The 24,948-nt window shown below is 44.4% G+C and overlaps 1 protein-coding gene across 5 annotated transcripts in view; it reads right to left on the reverse strand.

Annotated features, from left to right (window-relative positions):
- Positions 1-24,948, reverse strand: part of RNF130 (ring finger protein 130) — a 247,138-nt gene that overhangs the window by 102,405 nt on the left and 119,785 nt on the right. Inside the window, exons 4-6 of one of the 5 annotated variants that reach the window (XM_044281115.1) lie at positions 20,894-21,068; positions 19,173-19,445; positions 11,965-12,180 (exon numbers count right to left, since the gene is read on the reverse strand). The exons of 3 other annotated variants lie outside the window; for them this stretch is intronic. In XM_044281115.1, the coding sequence (XP_044137050.1) occupies positions 12,005-12,180; positions 19,173-19,445; positions 20,894-21,068 (624 nt within the window). In that variant the 3' untranslated portion in view covers positions 11,965-12,004. Of the gene's footprint in view, positions 1-11,964; positions 12,181-19,172; positions 19,446-20,875; positions 21,069-24,948 lie in introns of those variants that run through there. One more of the 5 variants, XM_044281113.1, reaches the window with a different exon arrangement.

A 24,948-nucleotide genomic window follows, 5' to 3' on the forward strand; every position in this document is an offset into this window, starting at 1 on the left:
GCTTTGTTGCAATGTGGTCACTGACGGGGCTTCCCATCACTGGCGGTGCTCACATTGGCTTTGCTTACCTTTCCCGTGTGGCATTGATCCTTTGGCCTGCAGTGGGCACGCCTGACTCAGGCGGTTGTTTCTTAGTGATTCTCAGGCAGCTTCTCTCGCTAGAATTCTCTCCACCAGCCTCTATGGTTATAGGGGCGTTGGTCTACCAATATTCCGCTCCCTAGGGGGCGTTCTCTGGAACAGAGGTGAATCCTACGGATTTGGCCTTTTTATTTCTGCTTCCACAGCTGCGGCCAGGAGCCAGCTGTTTGGTGGCGTTATTTTTTATTTTTTTCTCTGCATTGATACGCCTTCTTGTACGTACTTTTTTCTTTAAGTATGAACATAGGGCAGTGTTCCGTCCAGGATCCTCTTTTTTCGCAGAAGGTGGTCGCCTTTCCACGCCTCGCGGACGTGGTTTTTTCTTCTTTCTCCCTCGTAGTGCACGGACCGAGCTCTCCATCAGCCATGTGATTTGGCCTCTGAGATTGCTTGTTCTTGTCTGGCGCTTACGGCCCTACGGACTTCTACCCATTCTTATCCTGGGTCCTTGTCAAGGCTGACGGTCTCCAGAGGATGTTTTCCAGATAGATCCGTTCAACAGTTGCTCGGGCATGCCGCCCTCGGGTCAGTCTCCTTCATGCAGTAGCTTCCAGTGTGGAAGGCGGTATCTTGGTCTTCCGGGTACACGTTCATCAAGTCTTACCGGATGCCTTCCTAGGCACCGGCGGGTACTGTTCCAGGCAGCGAATTTCTTGCAGGCGGCAGTGTGTTACACATCCTCGAGGGCGTTTTTTCTCCATGGGCATGTGATTTGTTCCCTCCCCGTGGACTGCTTTAGGACGTCCCACGGTCCTGTGTCCCCCAATGATACCAGCGAGAAAATGAGATTTTTGTGAAACTCACCTGTAAAATCTCTTTCTCGCGTGGTTCATTGGGGGACACAGCTCCCACCCAGTAATTTCTGTTTGCTGTGATTGTGGCGGTTGTGGTGCCAGTATGGTGCCAGTTCTGGTTTGCTCCGGCTGGCGTTGGTCATTTGTTGGTTGTTTACCGTATGGTTATTTTTTCCTACTCCTATTGCTTGGGCACAAACTGATATGCTCTCTCCAGGCTGGAGAGGGTATAGCCTGCAGGGGAGGAGTTATCACTTTTCAGCCTAGTGTCGCCTCCTAGTGGCAGCAGCAAGCTATACCCACGGTCCTGTGTCCCCCAATGAACCACGCGAGAAAGAGATTTTACAGGTGAGTTTCACAAAAATCTCGTTTCTCTCACCCAGCATGGGTATATGTAAAATGACACCCCAAAACACATTCCCCAACTTCTCCTGAGTACGGCGATACCAGATGTGTGACACTTTTTGGCAGCCTAGGTGGGCAAAGGGGCACACATTCCAAAGAGCACCTTTTGGATTTCACCGGTCATTTTTTACAGATTTTGATTTCAAACTTCTTCTCACGCATCTGGGCCCCTAAATTGCCAGGGCAGTATAACTACCCCACAAGTGACCCCATTTTGGAAAGAAGACACCCCAAGGTATTTTGTGATGGACATAGTGAGTTCATGGAAGTTTTAATTTTTTGTCACAAGTTAGTGGAATATGAGACTTTGTAAGAAAAAAAAGAAAAAACAAAAAAAAAAAACATCATTTTCTGCTAACTTGTGCCAAAAAATAAAAAGTTCTATGAACTCACTATGCCCATCAGTGAATACCTTAGGGTGTCTACTTTCCGAAATGGGGTCATTTGTGGGGGTTTTCTACTGTCTGGGCATTGTAGAACCTCAGTAAACATGACAGGTGCTCAGAAAGTCAGAGCTGCTTCAAAAAGCGGAAATTCACATTTTTGTACCATAGTTTGTAAACGCTATAACTTTTACCCAAACCATTTTTTTTTTTACCCAAACATTTTTTTTTATCAAAGACATGTAGAACAATAAATTTAGTGAAAAAGTTATATATGGATGTCGTTTTTTTTGCAAAATTTTACAACTGAAAGTGAAAAGTGTCATTTTTTTGCAAAAAAATCGTTAAATTTCGATTAATAACAAAAAAAGTAAAAATGTCAGCAGCAATGAAATACTACCAAATGAAAGCTCTATTAGTGAGAAGAAAAGGAGGTCAAATTCATTTGGGTGGTAAGTTGCATGACCGAGCAATAAACCGCTAAAGTTGTGGAGTGACGATTTGTAAAAAAGGGCCTGGTCACTAGGGGGGTATAAACCTGTGGTCCTTAAGTGGTTAAAGTAGTAAATTTATACACTATACTCATTTTTTTATTTTTTTTCAATTTCACAGCACAAATAATTGCTTTTCTGTTTTCCAATACAAAATATGGTAAATTAAATGGTGCTATTAAAAATACAACTTGCCCTGCAAAAAATTTGCACTCATATGGGTATGTAATAGTGTTGAGCGCGAATATTCGAAAAGCGAATTTTTTTCGCGAATATCGCAACTTCGCGATTTCGCGAATATTTCGAATATAGTGCTATATATTCGTAAAAACGAATATTCGTTTTTTGTTTGTTTTTTCACAAAATTACAGTACACATATAATTGATTGTTTCCCAAAGGTCCAAAAGCTCAGATCTTACTCACATTGCCTAGAAAGTGATTGAGGCGCGAATCTTCGTAAGGCGATTTTATTAGCGCACATGCGAATATCGGCACTTGTCCCAGAACAGAGGCAAAGGGCTTTGCATTCATACATTAGTGAATTGAGTTGCGAATCTTCGTAAGGCGATTTTATTAGCGCACATGCGAATACCTACACTTGTCCCAGAACAGAGGCAAAGGGCTTTGCATTCATACATTAGTGAATTGAGTTGCGAATCTTCGTGAGGCGATTTTATTAACGCAAATGCTTATATCTACACTTGTCCCCAGAACAGAGGCAAAGGCCTGTGCATTCATATAGTATAGCATCATATTCGCGAATACTTAGAACTTCGTAAAATTCGATTTACGAATATTCGTATTTTTTATTTTACTTTCCACCTTACAGATTACATTGATCTGTACTCTGTCAACTACTGTCATCACCCCCCACTGTATCTCGATTGATTCCCAAAAGTCTCACATTGCCTAGAAAGTGATTGAGGTGCGAATCTTCGTAAGGCGATTTTATTAGCGCACATGCGAATATCTACACTTGTCCCAGAACAGAGGCAAAGGGCTTTGCATTCATACATTAGTGATTGAATTGAGTTGCGAATCTTCGTGAGGCGATTTTATTAACGCAAATGCGAATATCTACACTTGTCCCCAGAACAGAGAGGCAAAGGCCTGTGCATTCATATAGTATAGCACCATATTTGCGAATACTTAGAACTTCGTAAAATTCGATTTACGAATATTCGTATTTTTTATTTTACTTTCCACCTTACAGATTACATTGATCTGTACTCTGTCAACTACTGTCATCACCCCCCACTGTATCTCGATTGATTCCCAAAAGTCCAAAAGCTCAGATCTTACTCACATTGCCTAGAAAGTGATTGAGGCACGAATCTTCGTAAGGCGATTTTATTAGCGCACATGCGAATATCGGCACTTTGTGAGGACACTAATCCCTCCCTCATTTTAGATTGTGGGCCAATGAGAAGGAGTCCAACAGGTTAGCAACATTCCTAGCAACCAATCAGAAAGTTGCCCACCCCATTACTATATAAGATTTTGTCACGGCAGCCATTTTGTGCAGTTTCATGTGGTGGTGATTGAGAGAGGATCTTGGAACTGTGCAGTGCTTTGCTTTTTTAAAAGCAAATTGTAAAACGATTTAATCTTATAGTTTTAGATAGGGTAGGTTAGTGTAGCTGATAGGATAAAGATTAGGGTACAGAGTTAGGAGAAAAATAATCATTTATATAGATTAGTATAGCCGATAGTTTCTAGTGCAGGGTGCAGTGTAGGCCTAGTTAGAGAAAAATAATCATTTATTTAGGTTAGGTAATAGTGTAGCTGATAGGATAAAGATTAGGGTACAGAGTTAGGAGGAAAAAAATCATTTATTTAGGTTAGTGAATAGATTAGCTGATAGTTTCTAGTGCAGGGTGCAGTGTAGGGCATAGTTAGGAGAAATATAATAATTTATTTAGGTTAGTGAATAGATTAGTTAGCTGATAGTTTCTAGTGAAGGGTGTAGGTTAGTTATAGTGTAGGCTTTAGTTGTTTTTTTTTCTTTTCTAGTTTAGTATAGTGTTTGTAATAAAAAAAAAAAGTTTATTAGTTTTCGTTTATTACTGTTTAGTTTGTGTTGTGTCAGTGTCTACGTCCTTTGTTAGTTTAAAAAAAAAAAAGACAAAAAAAAGTTCATTAGTTTTAGTGTTTTTCTTTTACTGGTTATTCCGTGTTTTTTGTCCGCGTCAGTGTCTACGTCCTTTGTGAGATAAAAAAAAAAGTTTATTAGTTTTAGTGTTTTTCTTTTTCTGGTTATTCCGTGTTTTTTGTCCGCGTCAGTGTCTACGTCCTTTGTTAGTTAAAAAAAAAAAAAAAGACAAATAAATGTTTATTAGTTTTAGTTTTTTTCTTTTACTGGTTATTCGGTGTATTGTCAGTGTCTACGTCCTTTGTTAGTTTAAAATAAAATATATATTTACGTTGATTTACCATATATAAATTTGGTTTTCTTTATTGTGCGACAGTCCCCATCCCAATAAACTTTTTCCCTAAATCAAATCATATAATTTAATTTTTGTATAAATAAAAAAATAATAATGAGGTCTTCACGATCGAGCAGCAGGGGTAGGAGAGTAGTTGGTCCCAGTGCTGGACAGCTGCCAGCACGGGGCCGCTCCTCTACCCACCGAGGTGCGGACACAGGTGTCAGGGGCGTCCGCCTTATTCGGGATTTTTTTGCCACTGGCAGCAGGAGAATTTCCTCTCAGGATGCCGAGGAAGTTGTGTCTCTTGTGGCACAAGCCAGTGCCACAGAGTCCTCTGCCCCGGCTCCGAGCAGCAGCTGCACTTAGTCTCCTGTAGGACCAACCCCCAGCCCCCAAGAATCGTCCCTGCTCCTGTTTGACAGCGACAGTGAGAGGGACACCTTGGGGGAGGTAATGCAGGAGGCTGATTTGCACTTCAGTCCTGAGGGTCAGGACCTTATGGAAGGGATGGAGGAGGAGATGGAGGGGGTACCACCTGTATGTACCCCAGTGACATCCCTTCCAACAGGTGCGGGCAGTTTCAGCCAGCGAAACCCCACACCTAGTCAGACCCAGGCGTCAGCGAGGGGACAGAGGAGCCAGGTCAGGGGCCCCACGTCTGCTGTTCCCCTCAGTCCACCACTGGTTGGCCCTGTGTCTGACATATCGGGGGACGAAGAGGAGGGTGACAGAGAATGGGTGCCACCTCCCTTGTCAGGAATCAGCAGCACTGATGAGGAGGAAGGTAGGCACCAGAGGCAAATGGTGCGACAGGTTGCCAGTGAGCCCAGCGTCAGGGGCTCCACTGGTAATGGCAGTAGGAGGAGGCAGCAGCAGCCAGATCCACCTGTCCGCATCGAGCCCGAGCAGGCGCAAGTCAGCACCTCCCCATCTGACAGGAGGGTGGTACGTAAGTCGCCTGTTTGGGCTTACTTCACCCTGGCAGTAGATGATGCCACAATTGGCATTTGTAATCTGTGCCATGCCAGGGTGAGGAGAGGGAGGTCTGCGGCTCGGCTGGGTACCACTGCCCTCACCCAGCACTTACGAGTCAACCACTGGCGGGAGTGGGAACAGATGCGGGGTGGTCATAGCAGTGGCGCCACCAGCAGTGTGCAGGGGACAGCAGCTCCTGCCACTGTTCTGCAGCCACCCCAACCACTTCCAACAAGGCGTTCCCACTCCCCCGCTCCCTCTCCTAGAGGTACTGGTACCGGCAGCCAGACCTCTGCCTCCACCGCACCCTCCTCTATGTCCTCCACTGCCATCCGGCGCCAGCCCACGGTTGCTGACCTTTTCGAACGCACCGCGCCCTATGCCCCCGGGGACAGACAAGTGCGTTCACTCAATGGGCTCCTGGCAAGGGTTATCGCCCAACATCTGCTGCCCTTCAATCTTGTGGACAGCAATCCATTCCGGCAGATGTTGGAGCAGGCACAACCCAGATGGCGTGTCCCCAGCCGCCATTTCTTTGCCAGGACTGGCGTCCCTGCCCTACACCAGCACATTGTGCAGAAGGTATCCCTGTCGCTGGATCATGCTGTCAGTGACAGGGTGCATCTGACAATGGATGCTTGGACCAGCAGGCATGGGCAGGGACGCTATATCAGTTTTACTGCCCATTGGGTTTCCCTCCGAGGCGCCGGGGAGGGAACGGCAGCATCTGAGTTTGTGGTGCCGCCCCGGGGTGTCCAGGGGAGAACTGCTGCTCTCCCCCCACAAGCCACTGTCTCCACCGCTGCTGAGCCCCCCAGCAAGCGTCCCCGTAGCTACGCGAGTGTGGTGCACGTCCGCTGCCAGGCCGTGCTCCAGCTTGTGAGCTTAGGGGAACGGAGACACACTGGACCTGACGTTCTGGCCGCACTACAGGATCAGGTCCAGAAGTGGCTGACACCCTGAAGGCTCCAGGCAGGTATGGTTGTCCGTGACAACGGCAGCAACCTCCTCGCCACCCTCCAAGCTGGCAGTCTGACACACGTGCCCTGCATGGCACATGTCCTCAACCTAGTTGTGCAGAAATTCCTCCGGACATACGAAGGGTTGAGTGACATTGTGCCAAGGGTACGGAGGATTGCCAGCCACTTTAGACGCTCCCCAACTGCTGCCGCGTCCCTGTCCAAACTACAGCAGGACAACAGCCTGCCACCTCACAGGCTGATTGTGGACAGTGTGACGCGGTGGAACTCCACCCTCCACATGCTGGAGAGGTTGTGGGAGCAGCGAAGGGCGGTGAGGGAATACCTGCTGGACCAAGGCACTCCAGGGCCAGCACAACCACTCCCATACATCACTAATGCGGAGTGGGGGCAGATACAGCAGGTCTGCCACGTGTTGGCCCCATTCGAGCAGGCGACCAAAATGGTCAGCGGGGAGCATGTTGGCCTCAAAGATGTGCTCCCCTTAGTGTTCCTGCTGGACAGGACACTAGATCGCCTGCTCGAGGCTGGGGAGAGTGCCTTGTTGGAGCAAGAGGAGGCAGCAATGCTCCAACAAGACCAGGCCCAAGACGAGGAGAAGGAGGAAGAATTTGTAGACGTCCAGCAGTCTGGGCCTGGTCAGGAGGGAGAGACGGTGTTGGGGGCACTGTTAGTCCGGGGGTGCGGCAGCTCCGAACGGGAGCAGCAGCAACAGCAGCAGGAGGACCAAGAAGTCATGGTCCTGGGCAGCCATGAACATTCACAGCGGGCTGTCCTCTTCCCTATGGCTGCCCACATGCTGCGATGCCTCCGGAGGGACCCCCGGATCAAGAGAATCAAGGAGAGGGAAGATTATTGGTTGGCCACCCTTTTAGACCCTCGTTGCAAGGGGAAACTGGAGCAGTTCATCCCAGCCAGCCGTAGACAGGCCCGTATGGATCAACTGCGGGCCTGTCTGATCAAGCGTCTGGAGCAGGCCAACCCTCAGCCTCACGCTCTAGTTCTCCCTGCCCATCTCACCCAGCAGGTGGCTGGCCCCAGCAGCACCAGCCGAGCAGGTGACATTATGGGTGAGATGCGGTCGTTCTACCAGTCTGCGCGACCCAGTACCACCAGCAGCAGCAGCAGTCACCACCAGCGGCTGGCCCGCATGGTGGCAGACTACATGGGGTCCGTTGGTGCTTCCGACAGCATGAGCACCGACGACCCCATGGAGTACTGGGTTGCCAGGCTGGACACCTGCCACGAGCTCGCTCAGTATGCGCTGGAGTTACTATCTTGCCCCCCCTCCAGCATACTGTCTGAGCGGACATTTAGCGCGGCAGGTGGGGTGGTCACGGACAAGCGGACCCGTCTGTCCACAGACTCAGTGGACAGACTTACATTCATTAAAATGAACGAGTCCTGGATCGGCAGTGACTTCTTGGCCCCCGCTGTCTGTTCAGGCCGTTGAAGGGTCCCTTGTCCATCCCTCTCCTTGTCTCTCCCTCCAAAACTACGTTGTTTTTTAATTTTTTTTTAAATATTTATTTATATATTTACTTATTTATATATTATAAATTTTTATTTATGAAGCAAAATCTTAATATAATCAAAATAATCATTCTAGAATGCCAAATTTTTTAATTATCATGCATGTCATCAAATTTCCTCAGCACACTGAATACCTGCTGCTGTCAGAGTTGCATTTTTTTTTTAAGTTATGGGCTTACCATGGCCTGTTGGTTTGCCATTCGGCATTACACATTGCTGCTGCCAACTTTGAACGTGCTGCTGACTGACATGTCATTTAATTTATGGGCTTCCCATGGCCTGTTGGTTTCCCATTCAGCAGTACTCATTGCTGCTGCCAACTTTGAACGTGCTGCTGACTGTCCTGATATGTTATTCGGAGCTATGTTTAGGCCTTTTACTAGACATTTTCCATCTTCCATCCTGTTGATGCTGCTATTGAATTTGCTGATCAGGCTGATTTTTGTTTAGTCCTTACACTACATCATTATATTTAAATGTTGATTATGCATTTCCTACTGAGTTGTGCCAAGTTATGTGTAGACCTTATGCTCAACCATTTCAAAATTCCATCTAGTTGATGCTGTATCTGTCTGTCCTGAACATGTATTTCTAATTACTCTTTATTCTCCAATTTTAACATTAAATTATGATGCTGCCTATCCTGCAGGGTTAGGCGAACTTGGTGTAGACCTTTTACTATGGTGTTTACATTTACCTGCTTTTGTCTGCCCTGTTCCTGCAGAGTTTAGTTTAGCTATGTGTGGCCTTTAGATAACAGATTTTTCTGTTTTAATGGTAGTTTCAGTAGTTATCCTTAATTGTTTGGCCCTTTGATTTGTATGCCTTCTACTGTTGCGTTACTATTTTACTGCTACTGTCTGGCCTAATGCTGCCAAGTAATGTGTCTGAAATATACTAAATTATTAAAACTGTGGAATTTTTTTTTTCAAGATCATGCAAAAGAGAACCAGCATGGACCACTTATTAGCCCTTGTAATATGACAAGTATTGAGTATTATTATTTTCATAAAATGGTGTTCATGTTTAATATTTGCGAATGTGCACTATTCATCGTATATTGTCAAGAATTTGATTGGAATATAGATAGAATAAAAATGTTTTCGTTTAATACATTCATGCGGTTTTACGCTTCATTCACCAAAATAATTTATTTTGTTTTATTTTATTTTAAAAATTTTAATTTTGCTTTAATTGGGTTGTTGGCGTCCATGTTGTGGTTCTTACTTTAGCAAGGTGGGGACCGCATGTGGGCTTCCATTTTCAAAAGGTTTTGTGCACTTAACATTGTACAAGACTAATTGATAAACCTAATGAAAGTTTTTAGTTTTATTTATTATTTTAATGCGGACTTAGGTTCTAACATGGTGTTGTCGGTTGTCCTGGAAAGGATGCCTGGCGTCCGTGTTGACCTCTCTACATGGTTGGGTGTTACTGGCGTTATACTCATCCGTGTGGTAATCCGGTTTTGGTAATGGAGCGTTATTGCCACATGTATATATAGATATATACATTTAAATGTAATCTTACTTCTTGACAATTATATAATGATTATTTTCACATGCTAGTGTAATATAATAATAGACTTTAATCTTTCAAAATTACCTGCTGACAGAATAATAATCTTGAAGCCATGTCACCATTTTGTGAGTGATTCTACTCATTGCATCACATGTTGATGTCTTTTTTGAGGAAGCTATGCTCCAACATGTCCAGTTTAACAAACGGACACTATATCAGAATCATGCTAGTTATTTCTTTGCTGACTCATCAATTGTTTTTTTTTTTTGTTTTTTTTCAGACACATTTGATGTTTCAAATTTTTTTGAATAATGGAACTAATATAACTGAAGAAAACTTTAATATGCAATATTGTATTATTGAGGTTGAAATTTGGATCACAGTATGGATAATTTGATACCTTTTTTTAATATAAAGATACTTTTTCAAAAGTATAAATTTATTTTTTGTTAAAATTTGGTTGATACTCTCTATATATTTATTATACATTTTGAATGTAGATTTGTATTTTGTAATCTAAAGTTTTGTTCAATAATACATTTGAAAGGTAATAGTGTGTTCACACAAAGGTTAATTAATGTGCGTTAAACAATAATTTTCTATTATAAATTACGGTCTTTTTTTCTTCAAAGTAAAGAAAACTTTAATTTAGTGCTCTAAAGTTTTCAGAGCAGCCATTTACAATGAACCAAAATAAGTAAATTTCCTAACGGCAAATTACTACCTTAAATACTGGAGTGCGATAAACAAAATTCTCATTTTTACAAACATACAACATATTGTTTCATGTAAAACTGAATCTGTAAGAATGTCTCATCTGCTTAACCACGTCCGACTAGCCCCAATCTTCGTCCTCCTCCGCTGCCGCCCGCGCTGCAGGTTGTGAAATGCCAGCATTGCTGTAACCGTTGTCCTCCTGGAAGTCACCTCTCTTCCTGCTATCCACTGAAGCAAATTTGCTTGGCTGTGAACTAAATGTTGGCATGCCATGGGCACTGAACGCCATCTCTTCAAGCCAAGCAGGTACTGTCACGAACTATGGATCCGATTGCTCCGGATCCCAGAGCTGTGACCTAGTGGTCTGTGACGGAGTCTGCGCACACACAGAGACCTCACGTGACCGGGGTATATCTTAAAGGACAGGATGAGCTGGGCCTGGTATAGCCTTTATGACCTTTTATAGCCGGCATCACAGAGTAGTGGTAATAAAAGTGTCCATCTATATCATAGGTAACCCCGGCTTCAGGAAGATGAGAGTTCACAGTTTTTTTACATATGCCAGAAGCATATAAGATGGCTACCCAGAGGAATTATGTATGTATGCCGGCACAAGGTACCTCCTGGTGAGCATCGGTTAAAACTTTCACTAGTCCACGGACAATTTTTTGCTCGTCATCACCAATCTTATTAAAAAAAGAAATGGCTTTTCCAGTGTTGCCGCAGCGTCCGGTTCGGCCGATCCTGTGAACATATTCGTCAACATCGCCAGGGATGTCAAAATTTATCACATGAAGGACATTCTCGATATCTAATCCTCTGGCAGCAACAGACGTGGCAACAATCACAGGACACTGTCCAGAGCGGAAGTCGCCCAGAGCTTTCTCCCGCTCTCTTTGCTCTCTGTCCCCGTGAATGCTTGTGCAGGGGATTTTTTCTTGACATAGAAATGTTGCAATTAAATCCGCCATCTTTTTGTTTTTCACAAAAACCATCGTGCGCTCATGGCCTATGAGTTGTAAAAGTTCCAGCAGTTTAGCCTGTGACGAACTGCGACCGCCGCGGCCACAATACGTCACGAAACCGTAACAGATTCTAGGTCTTGGTTATACGCAGAGGGTAAATTCACAATGCACTCAGAGACAGGTTGTAACAGGTTGTAACGGCTGCTGTCCAGATGAAGCTGACTTGTATGCCTCAGAATATAACATTAGCTATAACTGCTGCTGCTGTCCTGATCAAGTTGATTTGTTATGTATATACCTCATAATAAAACACTATAAATACCTGCTGCTCCTGCTGCTGTACATTTAAAGGTGACTTGTAGCCCTCAGAATACTATAGCTCTACCTGCTGCTGTCTTGATCAAGTTGATTTGTTATGTATATGCCTCATAATACGACACTACCTGCTGCTGCTGTCATGAAAAAACGTATTTATGTGTAGGCCTTATACTACACTATTAAGATGTACCTACTGCTGTTGTCTGTCCAAACCCTGCTGACTTTCAACGTGGACTAAAGGCTCCTTTACTGATAAGTCTGCAGTTAAAATTATACAAAAACATAACCTTATAGAAAAAAAAAGTATGGAATCAATATAACTTTTTTAATAACAAACAAATTAGAATAAAATTAAGGGAACTTTTGCAGTTCTTCCTGCAGGCTTGTGAGCTCCTTCAGGTCCTCCCCATATTGGCATTCAAATTCCTGCAGCATTCTTTGGGATTTTTGAATGAGGGCTCTCAATTGCCTGATTTTCCCATGCCTCTTTTGCATTAGAGCAATTTTATCAGACATTTTCTTGATTACTGTTATGAAAACACAAGAGATAAATATATCAATTAACAATAAGTCATTTATTGAATTTTGTGTAGTATGTAGTTAAGTGCAGAGAATTTGAGTGTCATTTTTAAAGTATACCATAATAAATGTAGTTATATATTAGATTATTTAGTGACATTTTAGTATTTTCTAAATTAAATTTGTTGTGTTACATAATATTAGTTTATGTAGATTAAAGAGTTATTGTGCATGTCTGTTGTTTGATATTACTGTGGTTTTTGTTGTCCCATTATTATTGTTAATTTTATGATCTTCATCACCTGCTATATAATTGTAGGGTGCAGTGTTTCATGACTTTCAAAATTGCTCCGTACTATTTTTGTGCCAAATATAAAATATTTGCCCTGGGGACAAAATGGCTCATTAACCGTGGTCTAATAGCTGATCTACTAGTCCAGAGCAGCTAGCCAATTATATAAAATAAGGCCTTTTCATGTATTTGTCAAACACCTGCTGTCTAGATCTCTCCTATTGGACGTATTTCAAAGACATAAGCATTGCTGCTACGTAGCTGAAGGGGGGGGGGGGGGGGGGTAAGTAGGTGTCATGTGGAGGTGACAAATGCTAAAAAAGACTGTACGACAGCACCTGTTGCCTTAGAGGTGAAGCAGGGGACACCAGTGTTTTGTTCCCCTGCAAGCGCTGATATTGGCTGTTACAACTCTACAGCCAATTAAATAAATTAACATATGTGGTGGTGTTCAGGTGAATTATATGCTAAAAGTGGAACTAAATGTGGGGTGCATTTAGTCCTGTAACCACTTATTTAATAAAAAGAATGTGTGTAAATTCATTATTATTTTTTTTGTCAATTTGAACGTTTTTTTCTAGAAGACAATCGTTGGCTCATTATGTAAAATTGCGGATTGATCTAATTGCTTAGCATATTCATTGAGGGGTGTAGTTTGCCTAATTAAATAACTTTGTTTTGTTTTCAACTCTAGGGTCACATAAGGGTGTCTTCTCTTAACATGCGACATAGCTCCCAATTACCATTAATTTAAATCCTTTAGCCTAAAGCCATATTGTGCTCCTTGCAGTCGGAAGCCTGCTGTGCGACCAAAGTTAAGGGTTTTGTGCACAACTGTTTGTAAATATACATATTGTTTGTAATACGTTTAAGATTTTTTTATGATTTAAACACTACAATGTTTTCAAATAAAATAGTTCGTAATTTATAATTTGTTCAAATTATTTTAATTTTTTTAATAGATTACCGTTGGACAATTAAATCGTTAACAGACTTTATAGGATAAATTTGGATTAAATAGAGGGTGTGTGGTTTCTGAAATGGGGTTATTTATTTGTCGCTGACACTATGTAGGCCTCAAAAAGTGACTGCATAACCAAACTGTTATTGTTAATTATATTTCTGTTAATAAATTATATAAACATGATATATGCATATGGCGATTGTAAATTTATACATTTATTTAATCTCTATTAATCTATATTGTAGCATCAATTGAAATTTTTATTTTGATTATATAATTTTATTTCTAATATTTTTTTAGATTAGTTACTTCGTTAACAAAGATGCCATTAAAATTTTGACTAAGTTTTACCACTGTCATGAAGTACAATGTGTAACGATAAGATAGAACTATGCCCGTGAACAGTAAACTCGTTTTAGACTTCCGGTTCCGGCGCGCGCATGGACGGCCGCTAGTCAGAGGAGCTCCGCTCGACCGGCCCGTGCTTTGTGGAACCTGCCGCTTATCGGGGCTAGTAAATATCCCCACAAACCCCCCGAGAACACCAGGGGGCCGCTCATGGAAAAGTTTGTGGTCAGAGGCGGTTCGCAGAAAGAGGTGCAGGCAGTACACCCGACAGGAGACGATTCGAGAGCCAAGGGCAAGATGGCGCCGGGGACTGAAAAACGCCACAGGCTCACCCGCTCGGCTTCCCAGTCCACACAGAGGAGTACGGAGGCTTCCGGTTCGGAGGATGAGGATGTGGACTGCGGTCACCTCCTGAAAGGAGATATTACAGCCTCATGCAAAACTATGGCCATAGAAGTGGCAAAACTCTTGGCTCCAGATATTAAAGCCTCTCTAGAGGCCAGAGTCGCCGCGGCTCTACAACAACTGCAAAATGAAGTGGCACAACATACCTCTCAAATCACAGAGGTACAGCAAAGAGTGGTGGTAGTGGAAGACGAACTGGAGAAGGCTCAGAACAACATTAGTGATCTCCTGCGGAGTAATCAACTCCTGAAAGAAAAGATCGACGATCTGGAAAATCGCTCCAGGAGGAGCAACTTGCGGTTCATCGGTTTACCAGAGTCAATCCCTCCGAACCAGCTGGCAGATATATGCGAGGTGGAGATACCGCAGGCACTGGGATTAAGGGGCGCCTGTATAGTGGAAAGGGCACACCGGCTGGGACCACCACCACCAGCAGGGGCGCGATCCAATAATGCAAGGCCCAGAGCTACGATAGCGAAATATCTTAACTACGCTGCCAAAGAGGCCATATTGGCAAAATTTAGGCGCAAAGAACAACCCTTGATTATCCGGGGCAACAAGATTCTGCTGTTCAGCGACTACTCCGCGGAGGTGGCAAAACGCAGGAGAGAGTTTTCCCAGGTCTGCTCCATGCTGGCTAGGAATAAAACTAAGTTTGCTTTGATATATCCAGCAACCCTGAGGGTTTTTCAACAAGATGGTTCTGTCGACACCTTCCATTCCCCCGGGGAAGCAAAAGAGGCATTGGAGTGGGATCCCTTGGACTCGGATGTGACCCTGTCAGTTTCCCAAAGGTCCGCAGCCTCGGTCAGAGGAAGAGGGGCTAGATTAAATCCAGGAAGATCGACGCCAAGAGCCAAGGGGTCGGAGCACCGGGAGGCAGACCCAGAGTGAATAGAGGCGACCTTGAGTATGGACTTCCATGGATGATGCCTCCTTGAAGGGACACGTGAGACAAAAATGGACTTATGTTCCATTATTATTGAGTTTATAGCAACCTGTTGTGTTTAACTATATGGGCTGGAGAGTGTGATATGGTGGGAGAGAGTAAATGAGTCAGTTAGAGTTTTGTAGTGACAACTACTACACTATAAGATGTGCGAAAAAGTGAAGTCAGTACTATGGGTGTTTATGTTGTGGGTTAGGGCAAATGGATGCGAGGATTTTTAGAGGTCACCAAGCGAAATATAATAGATGTCTAATCAGAATGGTTTCTCCTGCTGAGATCTTTAAATTGAGAATCAATTATGAGAGTAGCCACATGGAATGTTAAGGGCCTTCGTTCCCCGGCAAAGCGTATGGCAGTATTACGCCATCTCAAGAAACTTAAAATAGACATTGCATTTCTGCAGGAGACCCATTTAGAAGAAGCAGATTTTGTAAGGATGCGTCATTTGTGGGTGGGTCAAGTGGTGGGCTCGCCCTCAACCGGCAAACGGGCGGGAGTGATGATTCTGTTGCATAAGCGCCTGAGGTATGATATTTCAGCAATGTCAACAGACAAACAGGGGAGGTGGATGCGTCTGTGTTTAGACTCACCGGTGGGACAGTTAGTAATGCATAACATTTATGCCCCGAATGAATCCCAGGCGGTCTTTTATAGGACACTAGAAAGGGACATCCTGACAGAAGCATCGCAAATGTTACTGGTAGGGGGTGACTTTAATCGAGTCCATAGCGAGCAGGAGGATAGGAGGAGGAAGGTCTCTGGGTCCGCTATCAAACAGAGCAAAAACCAGACGTTACTCCCATTACTACAGAGTACAGGGCTCCATGATACATGGCGTCACTACCACCCCGAAGACAGAGAATTTACCCACTACTCATGTTCCCAGGGGTCCTGGTCCAGGATTGACTACCTTTTGACATCGACTAGGTTGTTATCTAGAGTCCAGACGGTGGTCATTTCTGATTTGTTGATCTCGGATCATGCCCCAGTAATTGTGGAGCTCATGGACACTATTCCAAGAGGCCAAGATTATATATGGAGAATGCCCCAACATTTGTCCAAGGACAAGGAGTGCATAGACAGACTGAAAGGCTGGTGGTGGGAATATGCACAGGACAACGCGGACCATATGACGGATCAGGGGTTGTTCTGGGATGCGGCGAAGGCGGTGCTGAGAGGTAGAATAATGTCCTACACGATAGGGATTAAGCGGGATGGGAGGAAAAAGTTTGATGAGGCTACGGGACAGGTACGGAGGGCATATACTGCATTCCAGGAAAATCCTACGGATGCAAATAAATTGCTCTGGGTAACAGCTAAACCTAACTTCGATTATTGCCAGGAAAGACGTGAAAAATGGGTCGAAGATTACCAAAGGGCTAAGTTTTTCCGCTTGGGTAATAAAGCCGGACGGCTACTGGCAAACTTAACGCGCCCCTTTGCTAAGCAACCTGCGCTGCATCCCCTGAAGGATAAGCTAGGGAAGCTACATACCCAACCAAAAGATGTAGTAGAAGTCCTGGGTGAATACTACCAGACGTTGTACACTAGTGACAGCTTTGACCCGTTGGCGGCAAGGGATCTCTTGGATCAGGTGGATCTACCGCGATTGTCTGCAGACGTGTTAGAAGCCTTAAATGGTGAAATACGGGAAGAAGAGGTGAGGGCGACCATTAAATCTCTGCCAAATTATAAAGCGCCTGGACCCGACGGGTTCCCTGCGGAATTTTATAAGTCGATGCACCAAGAATTGGTCCCGACGTTGACCAAGATGTTTAATGACATTTTGGGAGGGGGGAGTTTACCTGGCACGGGCAAAATGGCCTATATTAAAATTCTCCCGAAGCGGGAAGAGACTTAACTCAACCAAGTGCTTATAGACCGATATCCTTAATTAACCAGGACATCAAAGTCCTGTCCAAAATTTTGGCCAATAGGTTGGCCATTTGTGTACCTGATCTAATCGGCCCACACCAGGTAGGATTTATGAAAGGCAGGTCTGCAGTAACCAATGTGCGTAAAGTCCTAGCCGCCCTAAGCACGAAGGGGGAGAGTAAGGAGGGGCCATGTCCAGCGTTGCTGGCAATTGACGCTGAGAAAGCGTTTGACAACGTTAGCTGGCAATGGCTGGACATGGTACTGGATAGGTTTAATATAAGGGGGCTTTTCAGGAACTATTTGACAGCGCTGTATGATAATCCTCAGGCGAGGGTGAATATACCTGGCTTCTTATCCAAACCCATTACACTCAGCAAAGGAACGCGCCAGGGATGCCCCTTATCTCCGCTGCTCTTCAACTTGGCAATGGAGCCCCTGGCAAGATGGCTACTGAGATCAGACATCTTTGAAGGGATCAAAATAGACAGTAGGGAGTTAAAAATAAGCTGTTTTGCTGATGACATCATGCTATACCTGGGAGCTCCCGAGCGACAACTGGGCGGGATACTAGAAGCACTAGTTGCTTATGGGAAAGTGACGGGGTATAAGATCAATGTGGACAAGAGCCAGCTTCTTTTTTTGGGACATAGACCACACCGGGGGAATGTGGTGGAGAATGGGGTGAAGATTCGAAAGGATTATCTGACCTATTTGGGTATTAAGATAGGACGCACCCCGAGTTCAATATATACACTGAATTATCCCCCTCTCTTCTCGAAAATAGAGAGGGAATTGGACAAATGGCAAGAGCTGCCCCTGTCCCTGTGTGGTAGAGCACATTTAATTAAAATGATAAGCTTTCCAAAGCTGCTTTATCCGCTCCAAACCATCCCACTATTGCTAAAACACACAGACGTCACGAGGATACAGAGAGCCTTTAACCGCTTCCTCTGGAAAGCTAAAAGACCTCGCATTGCCTATGCGAAACTGACGATGTTAAAATATGAAGGGGGGTTGCAGCTTCCACACATACGCCATTATAACCTGGCGTCTTTGTTTAGGCATATACGAGATTGGGTGTGGGGAACAGGCCACTACTCTGCGTTATCATTTGAAAAGGAATTGGCTGGGGGGGAAGAGTTAGAAGCCCTACTACATTCCAAGCTAAGAGATATTCCGGCTTCAATTAAAGGGGCGGTTTTATTAAAGGACACCATAATGGCGTGGAAGGCAATCAGAAAGATCTACGGTCTCCCCTATTATGTGTCACCTAGGCTACCGTTGTGGTCACTGCCGGCATTTCCCCAAGGCAGGGAGAATAGCTTGTTCCAGGTATGGAGAAACAAAAACATTATGAGGCTTGGTGACCTGTTACAGAGTGACAGTTTCCTGTGGATGTCATGGGAGCAGGTGAAAGAAAAATATGCCCTTCAAGACGCACATTATCTTCCCTATCAGCAAGTCAAAAGCTATTGCAAAGCGCAGGCGAACACATTGGGTGACTCTGACAGGCTGGCATGGTTTGCAGCATTGCTAGGTAGGGATGGCTCTCCCATGTCCCTATCTGATCTCCACCAAAAGCTCCACAATATCCAGACGATAGGCCTAGTTAAAGGGGCATATAAGCCATGGGAGAGGGAGCTGTCAGACCAAAACATGGGAAAGAAAATGAGGGAGGGTCTCGAATTGGTACGGCGGGCAACATACAATGAGCAGTGGAGAGAAACGCAACTAAGACTTATGCATAGGGCGACATATGCCTTTAATTTATCATATCGAGACGCACCCGCCCATTACTTACGAAAATGTCCTAAATGTGATCTCCCAAAGGCGGGACTTTATTGGTGGAAAATAATTGAAAAATTAGTGGGGAACTATGTAATGTTACCTGTCTGTATAATCCACAGATAATGTTTTGTATCATGTCTGTCAAGCAATTGATGTACGTATTGTATGGTTCCTTCCACTTCAATAAAGAGATGTTTAAAAAAAAACAAAAAAAAAAAACTCGTTTTAAAGTTATTAGCACAAACATAGATACCGTTTAATATTTAAGAAAAATGTTTAATTAGCGTTAAAGTAGAAATGGGCATGGGGTACTGAGGGTTAATGTTTCTAAATATGTGATGTATACATAATTACAATGATGTGTGCACATATTTACCCTCCTGGTGCGGGGTGGTAACCAGCGCCTGATCCTCTTCCTCAGGAGCTGGGGTGGTGGTATCCTCCTCAGCAGGAGCTGGGCCAGATGTTTTTGGCCCTTGAGAGGGTCCGGGCTCGTCTGACACCTCCACAACAATCCCCACATCAGGTGGGTTGGTGGCACCTCGAGGACTGTGGGAGGGGCCCGCCTGCTCATCCTCCTCTGTGGAGACCTCCACTACATCCAAATCCGCCGTGGTTAGACGGCGGCGGACCTTAGGCGCTGGAAGCCCTGAAATCACACAACATTTGGATTTAGGCTCAATTTAAACGTCCGTAATGTCTTTTTCATATCCACCCACACAAAAAAAAAAAAAGGACACCGGCAATGTGCGTGACGCATTTTGAAGACCGCACGTCAATGTCAATAATATAATATGACTATTCTTGGCCTCAATTGAGGACAATAATACAAGGACTATTAATAAATATCATCAGAAATACAGCAAAAAGTATTTGTTAGAAGGTGTAAATATTATATTTAATGTTCATGTTATAAGATCGGATTGTATTGCGATTGTGTGTGGGGTCTGATCAATCGGACATTGGCCAGCTGAGCTGATATGTACCTGTCTAGGGTACTTATTACAACAATGATGAATATCTAAGGCTACTTTCACACTAGCGCTTGATCGGATCCGTTCTGAACGAATGCGATCATATTAATGCAGACGGAGGCTCCGTTCAGTACGGATCCGTCTGCATTAATAACTTAGAAAAATTTCTAAGTGCGCAAGATGCCTGAGCGGATCCGTTCAGACTTTCAATGTAAAGTCAATGGGGGACGGATCCGCTTGAAGATTGAGCCATATGGTGACATCTTCAAGCGGATCCGTTCCCATTGACTTACATTGTAAGTCTGAACGGATCCGCTCGCCCCTGCACGGCCAGGCGGACAGCTGAACGCTGCAAGCAGCGTTCAGCTGTCCGCCTGTCCGTGCGGAGGCGAGCGGAGCGGAGGCTGAACGCCGCCAGACTGATGCAGTCTGAGCGGATCCGCTCCATTCAGACTGCATCAGGGCTGGACGGAGGCGCTCGGGTCCGCTCGTGAGCTCCTTCAAACGGAGCTCACGAACGGACCTATGAACGCTAGTGTGAAAGTAGCCTAATCAGACATCATAAAAGACGAAGTTATATTTAGTGCAAAAATATATTGCATTTTTTAAGAACTGAAATGTGGACCCAGAAGTGCGGGTCCGCTTTTCTGGAGACGGGACGCACATCGTGCGGCCCCCTTAGAGATGAATGGGTCCTCAAGTCAGTTCAGAAAAATAAATTATGAAATTGAGCACTTGTGAATCGGGTCTTGGCTGTCATTCACGTAGCGGATGTCACGCACGGCATCTGCTCGTGTGAAACAGCCCTAATACAGATTGATGATTGCTGTTTATCTAGATATACACACACACACACACACACATATATTTATTATTATGTGTGTGTGTGTGTGTGTGTGCAAAGTACAAAATCAGCCGGTTACATCATACATCACTACCGCACTGTGTGGATAAATATATATATATATATATATATATATATATATATATACACACACTCACAGCGAGATAGAGATATATGAGGTAAAGGGATGATTTGCTATGTTTCACAACAGGTAAAAATAAGTAATAATTTGTAACGGGTGATAAAAAAAAAAAAAAGTACCAGGGCAGAATCTCTCACCGAGCTCTTTTACCCAGTCCGGGTGCCTCCTTTTCAGGTCTGACCATTTTTTTACAATTTGCATTTCGTCGTGGGTCCGCCCAAATTTTTTTTGTAAGGCCTTGACGACCCCCACGACAATCGCCCTCTTCTCGGCCTGCTTCCGGTCCCGGTCATAACCCTTCTTCAAAATGCGCTGCAGGATAAAGATGCAAACATGTATTACAAAAATTTAGGAAATACAAGGATTATTAATAAATATCATCCAAAACACAGCAAAAAGTATTTGTTAGAAGGTGGAAATATTATATTTAACCACTTCAGCCCCGCTAGCTGAAACCCCCTTCATGACCAGAGCACTTTTTACACTTCTGCACTACACTACTTTCACCGTTTATCGCTCGGTCATGCAACTTACCACCCAAATGAATTTTACCTCCTTTTCTTCTCACTAATAGAGCTTTCATTTAGTGGTATTTTATTGCTGCTGACATTTTAACTTTTTTTGTTATTAATCGAAATGTAACGATTTTTTTGCAAAAAAATGTCATTTTTCACTTTCAGCTGTAAAATTTTGCAAAAAAAACGACATCCATATATAAATTTTTCGCTAAATTTATAGTTCTACATGTCTTTGATAAAAAAAAAACGGTTTGGGTAAAAGTTATAGCGTTTACAAACTATGGTACAAAAATGTGAATTTCCGCTTTTTGAAGCAGCTCTGACTTTCTGAGCACCTGTCATGATTCCTGAGGTTCTACAATGCCCAAACAGTAGAAAAACCCCACAAATGACCCCATTTCGGAAAGTAGACACCCTAAGGTATTCGCTGATGGGCATAGTGAGTTCATAGAACTTTTTATTTTTTGTCACAAGTTAGCGGAAAATGATGATGATTTTTTATTTTTTTCTTACAAAGTCTCATATTCCACTAACTTGCGACAAAAAATAAAAAATTCTAGGAACTCGCCATGCCCCTCACGGAATACCTTGGGGTGTCTTCTTTCCAAAATGGGGTCACTTGTGGCGTAGTTATACTGCCCTGGCAATTTAGGGGCCCAAATGTGTAAGAAGTACTTTGCAATCAAAATGTGTAAAAAATGGCCTGTGAAATCCGAAAGGTGCTCTTTGGAATATGTGCCCCTTTGCCCACCTTGGCTGCAAAAAAGTGTCACACATCTGGTATCGCCGTACTCAGGAGAAGTTGGGGAATGTGTTTTGGGGTGTCATTTTACATATACCCATGCTGGGTGAGAGAAATATCTTGGCAAAAGACAACTTTTCCCATTTTTTATACAAAGTTGGCATTTGACCAAGATATTTTTCTCACCCAGCATGGGTATATGTAAAATGACACCCCAAAACACATTGCCCAACTTCTCCTGAGTACGGCAATACCAGATGTGTGACACTTTTTTGCAGCCTAGATGCGCAAAGGGGCCCAAATTCCTTTTAGGAGGGCATTTTTAGACATTTGGATCCCAGACTTCTTCTCACACTTTCGGGCCCCTAAAAAGCCAGGGCAGTATAAATACCCCACATGTGACCCCACTTTGGAAAGAAGACACCCCAAGGTATTCAATGAGGGGCCTGGCGAGTTCATAGAATTTTTTTTTTTTTTGCATAAGTTAGTGGAAATTGTTTTTTTTTGTTTTTTTCTCACAAAGTCTCACTTTCCCGCTAACTTAGGACAAAAATTTCAATCTTTCATGGACTCAATATGCCCCTCACGGAATACCTTGGGGTGTCTTCTTTCCGAAATGGGGTCACATGTGGGGTATTTATACTGCCCTGGCTTTTTAGGGGCCCTAAAGCGTGAGAAGAAGTCTGGAATATAAATGTCTAAAAATGTTACGCATTTGGATTCCGTGAGGGGTATGGTGAGTTCATGTGAGATTTTATTTTTTGACACAAGTTAGTGGAATATGAGACTTAGTAAGAAAAAACAAAAACAAAAAACAAAAAATTTCCGCTAACTTGACAGGGGGGTGATCAATGACAGGGGGGTGATCACCCATATAGACTCCCTGATCACCCCCCTGGTAAGGCTCCATTCAGACGTCCGTATGATTTTTACGGATCCATGGATCGGATCCGCAAAACACATGCGGACGTCTGAATGGAGCCTTACAGGGGGGTGATCAATGACAGGGGGTGATCAGGGTGATCACCCCCCTGTCACTGATCACCCCCCCCTGTAAGGCTCCATTCAGACGTCCGTATGATTTTTACGGATCCATGGATACATGGATCGGATCCGCAAAACACATGCGGACGTCTGAATGGAGCCTTACAGGGGGGTGATCAATGACAGGGGGGTGATCAATGACAGGGGGGGTGATCAATGACAGGGGGGGTGATCAATGACAGGGGGGGTGATCAGGGAGTGTATATGGGTGATCACCCGCCTGTCATTGATCACCCCCCTGTAAGGCTCCATTCAGACGTCCGCATGTGTTTTGCGGATCCGATCCATGTATCCATGGATCCGTAAAAATCATGCGGACGTCTGAATGGAGCCTTACAGGGGGGTGATCAATGACAGGGGGTGATCAGGGAGTGTATATGGGTGATCACCCCCCTGTCATTGATCACCCCCCTGTAAGGCTACATTCAGACGTCCGTATGATTTTTACGGATCCATGGATACATGGATCGGATCCGCAAAACACATGCGGACGTCTGAATGGAGCCTTACAGGGGGGTGATCAATGACAGGGGGGTGATCAATGAAAGGGGGTGATCAGGGAGTGTATATGCGTGATCACCCGCCTGTCATTGATCACCCCCCTGTAAGGCTCCATTCAGACGTCCGCATGTGTTTTGCGGATCCGATCCACGGATACATGGATCGGATTCGTAAAAATCATACGGACGTCTGAACGGAGCCTGACAGGGGGGTGATCAATGACAGGGGGGTGATCAGGGAGTTTATATGGGGTGATCATGGGTGATCAGGGGTTCATAAAGGGTTAATAAGTGACGGGGGGGGGGGGGTGTAGTGTAGTGTTAGTGTTTGGTGCGACTTTACTGACCTACCTGTGTCCTCTGGTGGTCGATCCTAACAAAAGGGACCACCAGAGGACCAGGTAGCAGGTATATTAGACGCTGTTATCAAAACAGCGTCTAATATACCTGTTAGGGGTTAAAAAAATCAGATCTCCAGCCTGCCAGCGAGCGATCGCCGCTGGCAGGCTGGAGATCCACTCGCTTACCTTCCGTTCCTGTGTCCGCATGTGTTTTGCGGATCCTGTGCGCGCGTTCACAGGAAATCTCGGCTCTCGCAGGGGGACGCGTATATGCGTCCACCCAGAAGAGCAGGGCCGCCGGCAGGACGCAATCCTGCGTACGGCGGTCCTGAGGAGGTTAATGTTCACGTTATAAGATCGGATTGTATTGCGATTGTATGTGTGTGGGGTCTGAGCAATCGGATATTGGCCAGCTGAGCTGATATGTACCTGTCTAGTGAAGCGACGGTACGATATGGGGTGCACCCTGGGTAACGCTAAATGAACCAGCAAATAATGGCAGGAAGAAATTTTTAATTTTTCTCCAGACCAATAAGACATGAGGCCAGATTTATCATTAGCTCAAGTCAGAATAATGGAGTGAAAAAGTCGCAAGAAAATGAGCAAACGCTAAAACTGCGCACAAATTTGCGAGTTTCTCCTGCTCTGCACTATGCTCGCCAGTTTTATGAAAGTGGACGTGTTTTCTTATGTAGATGAATCTCTAGACACATTTACTATTGGAACAATTTAAAAGTTGCAAAAAAAAAAAATGCGCTAGTTCACTCCAGTGAGGACCATGCTTATCTTAGGGCTCTTTCACACCTGCGTTCTTTTCTTCCGGCATAGAGTTCCGTCGTCGGGGCTCTATGCCGGAAGAATACTGATCAGGATTATCCTAATGCATTCTGAATGGACAGTTCGTCCTTCAGGATGCATCAGGATGTCTTCAGTTCCGGAACGGAACGTTTTTTGGCCGCAGCATGCTGCGCTTTTTGCTCCGGCCCAAAATCCTGAAGACTTGCCGCAAGACCGGATCCGGAATGAATGCCCATTGAAAGGCATTGA

Source organism: Bufo gargarizans, chromosome 2, assembly GCF_014858855.1.
Source record: "Bufo gargarizans isolate SCDJY-AF-19 chromosome 2, ASM1485885v1, whole genome shotgun sequence".
Classification (NCBI taxonomy): domain Eukaryota; kingdom Metazoa; phylum Chordata; class Amphibia; order Anura; family Bufonidae; genus Bufo; species Bufo gargarizans.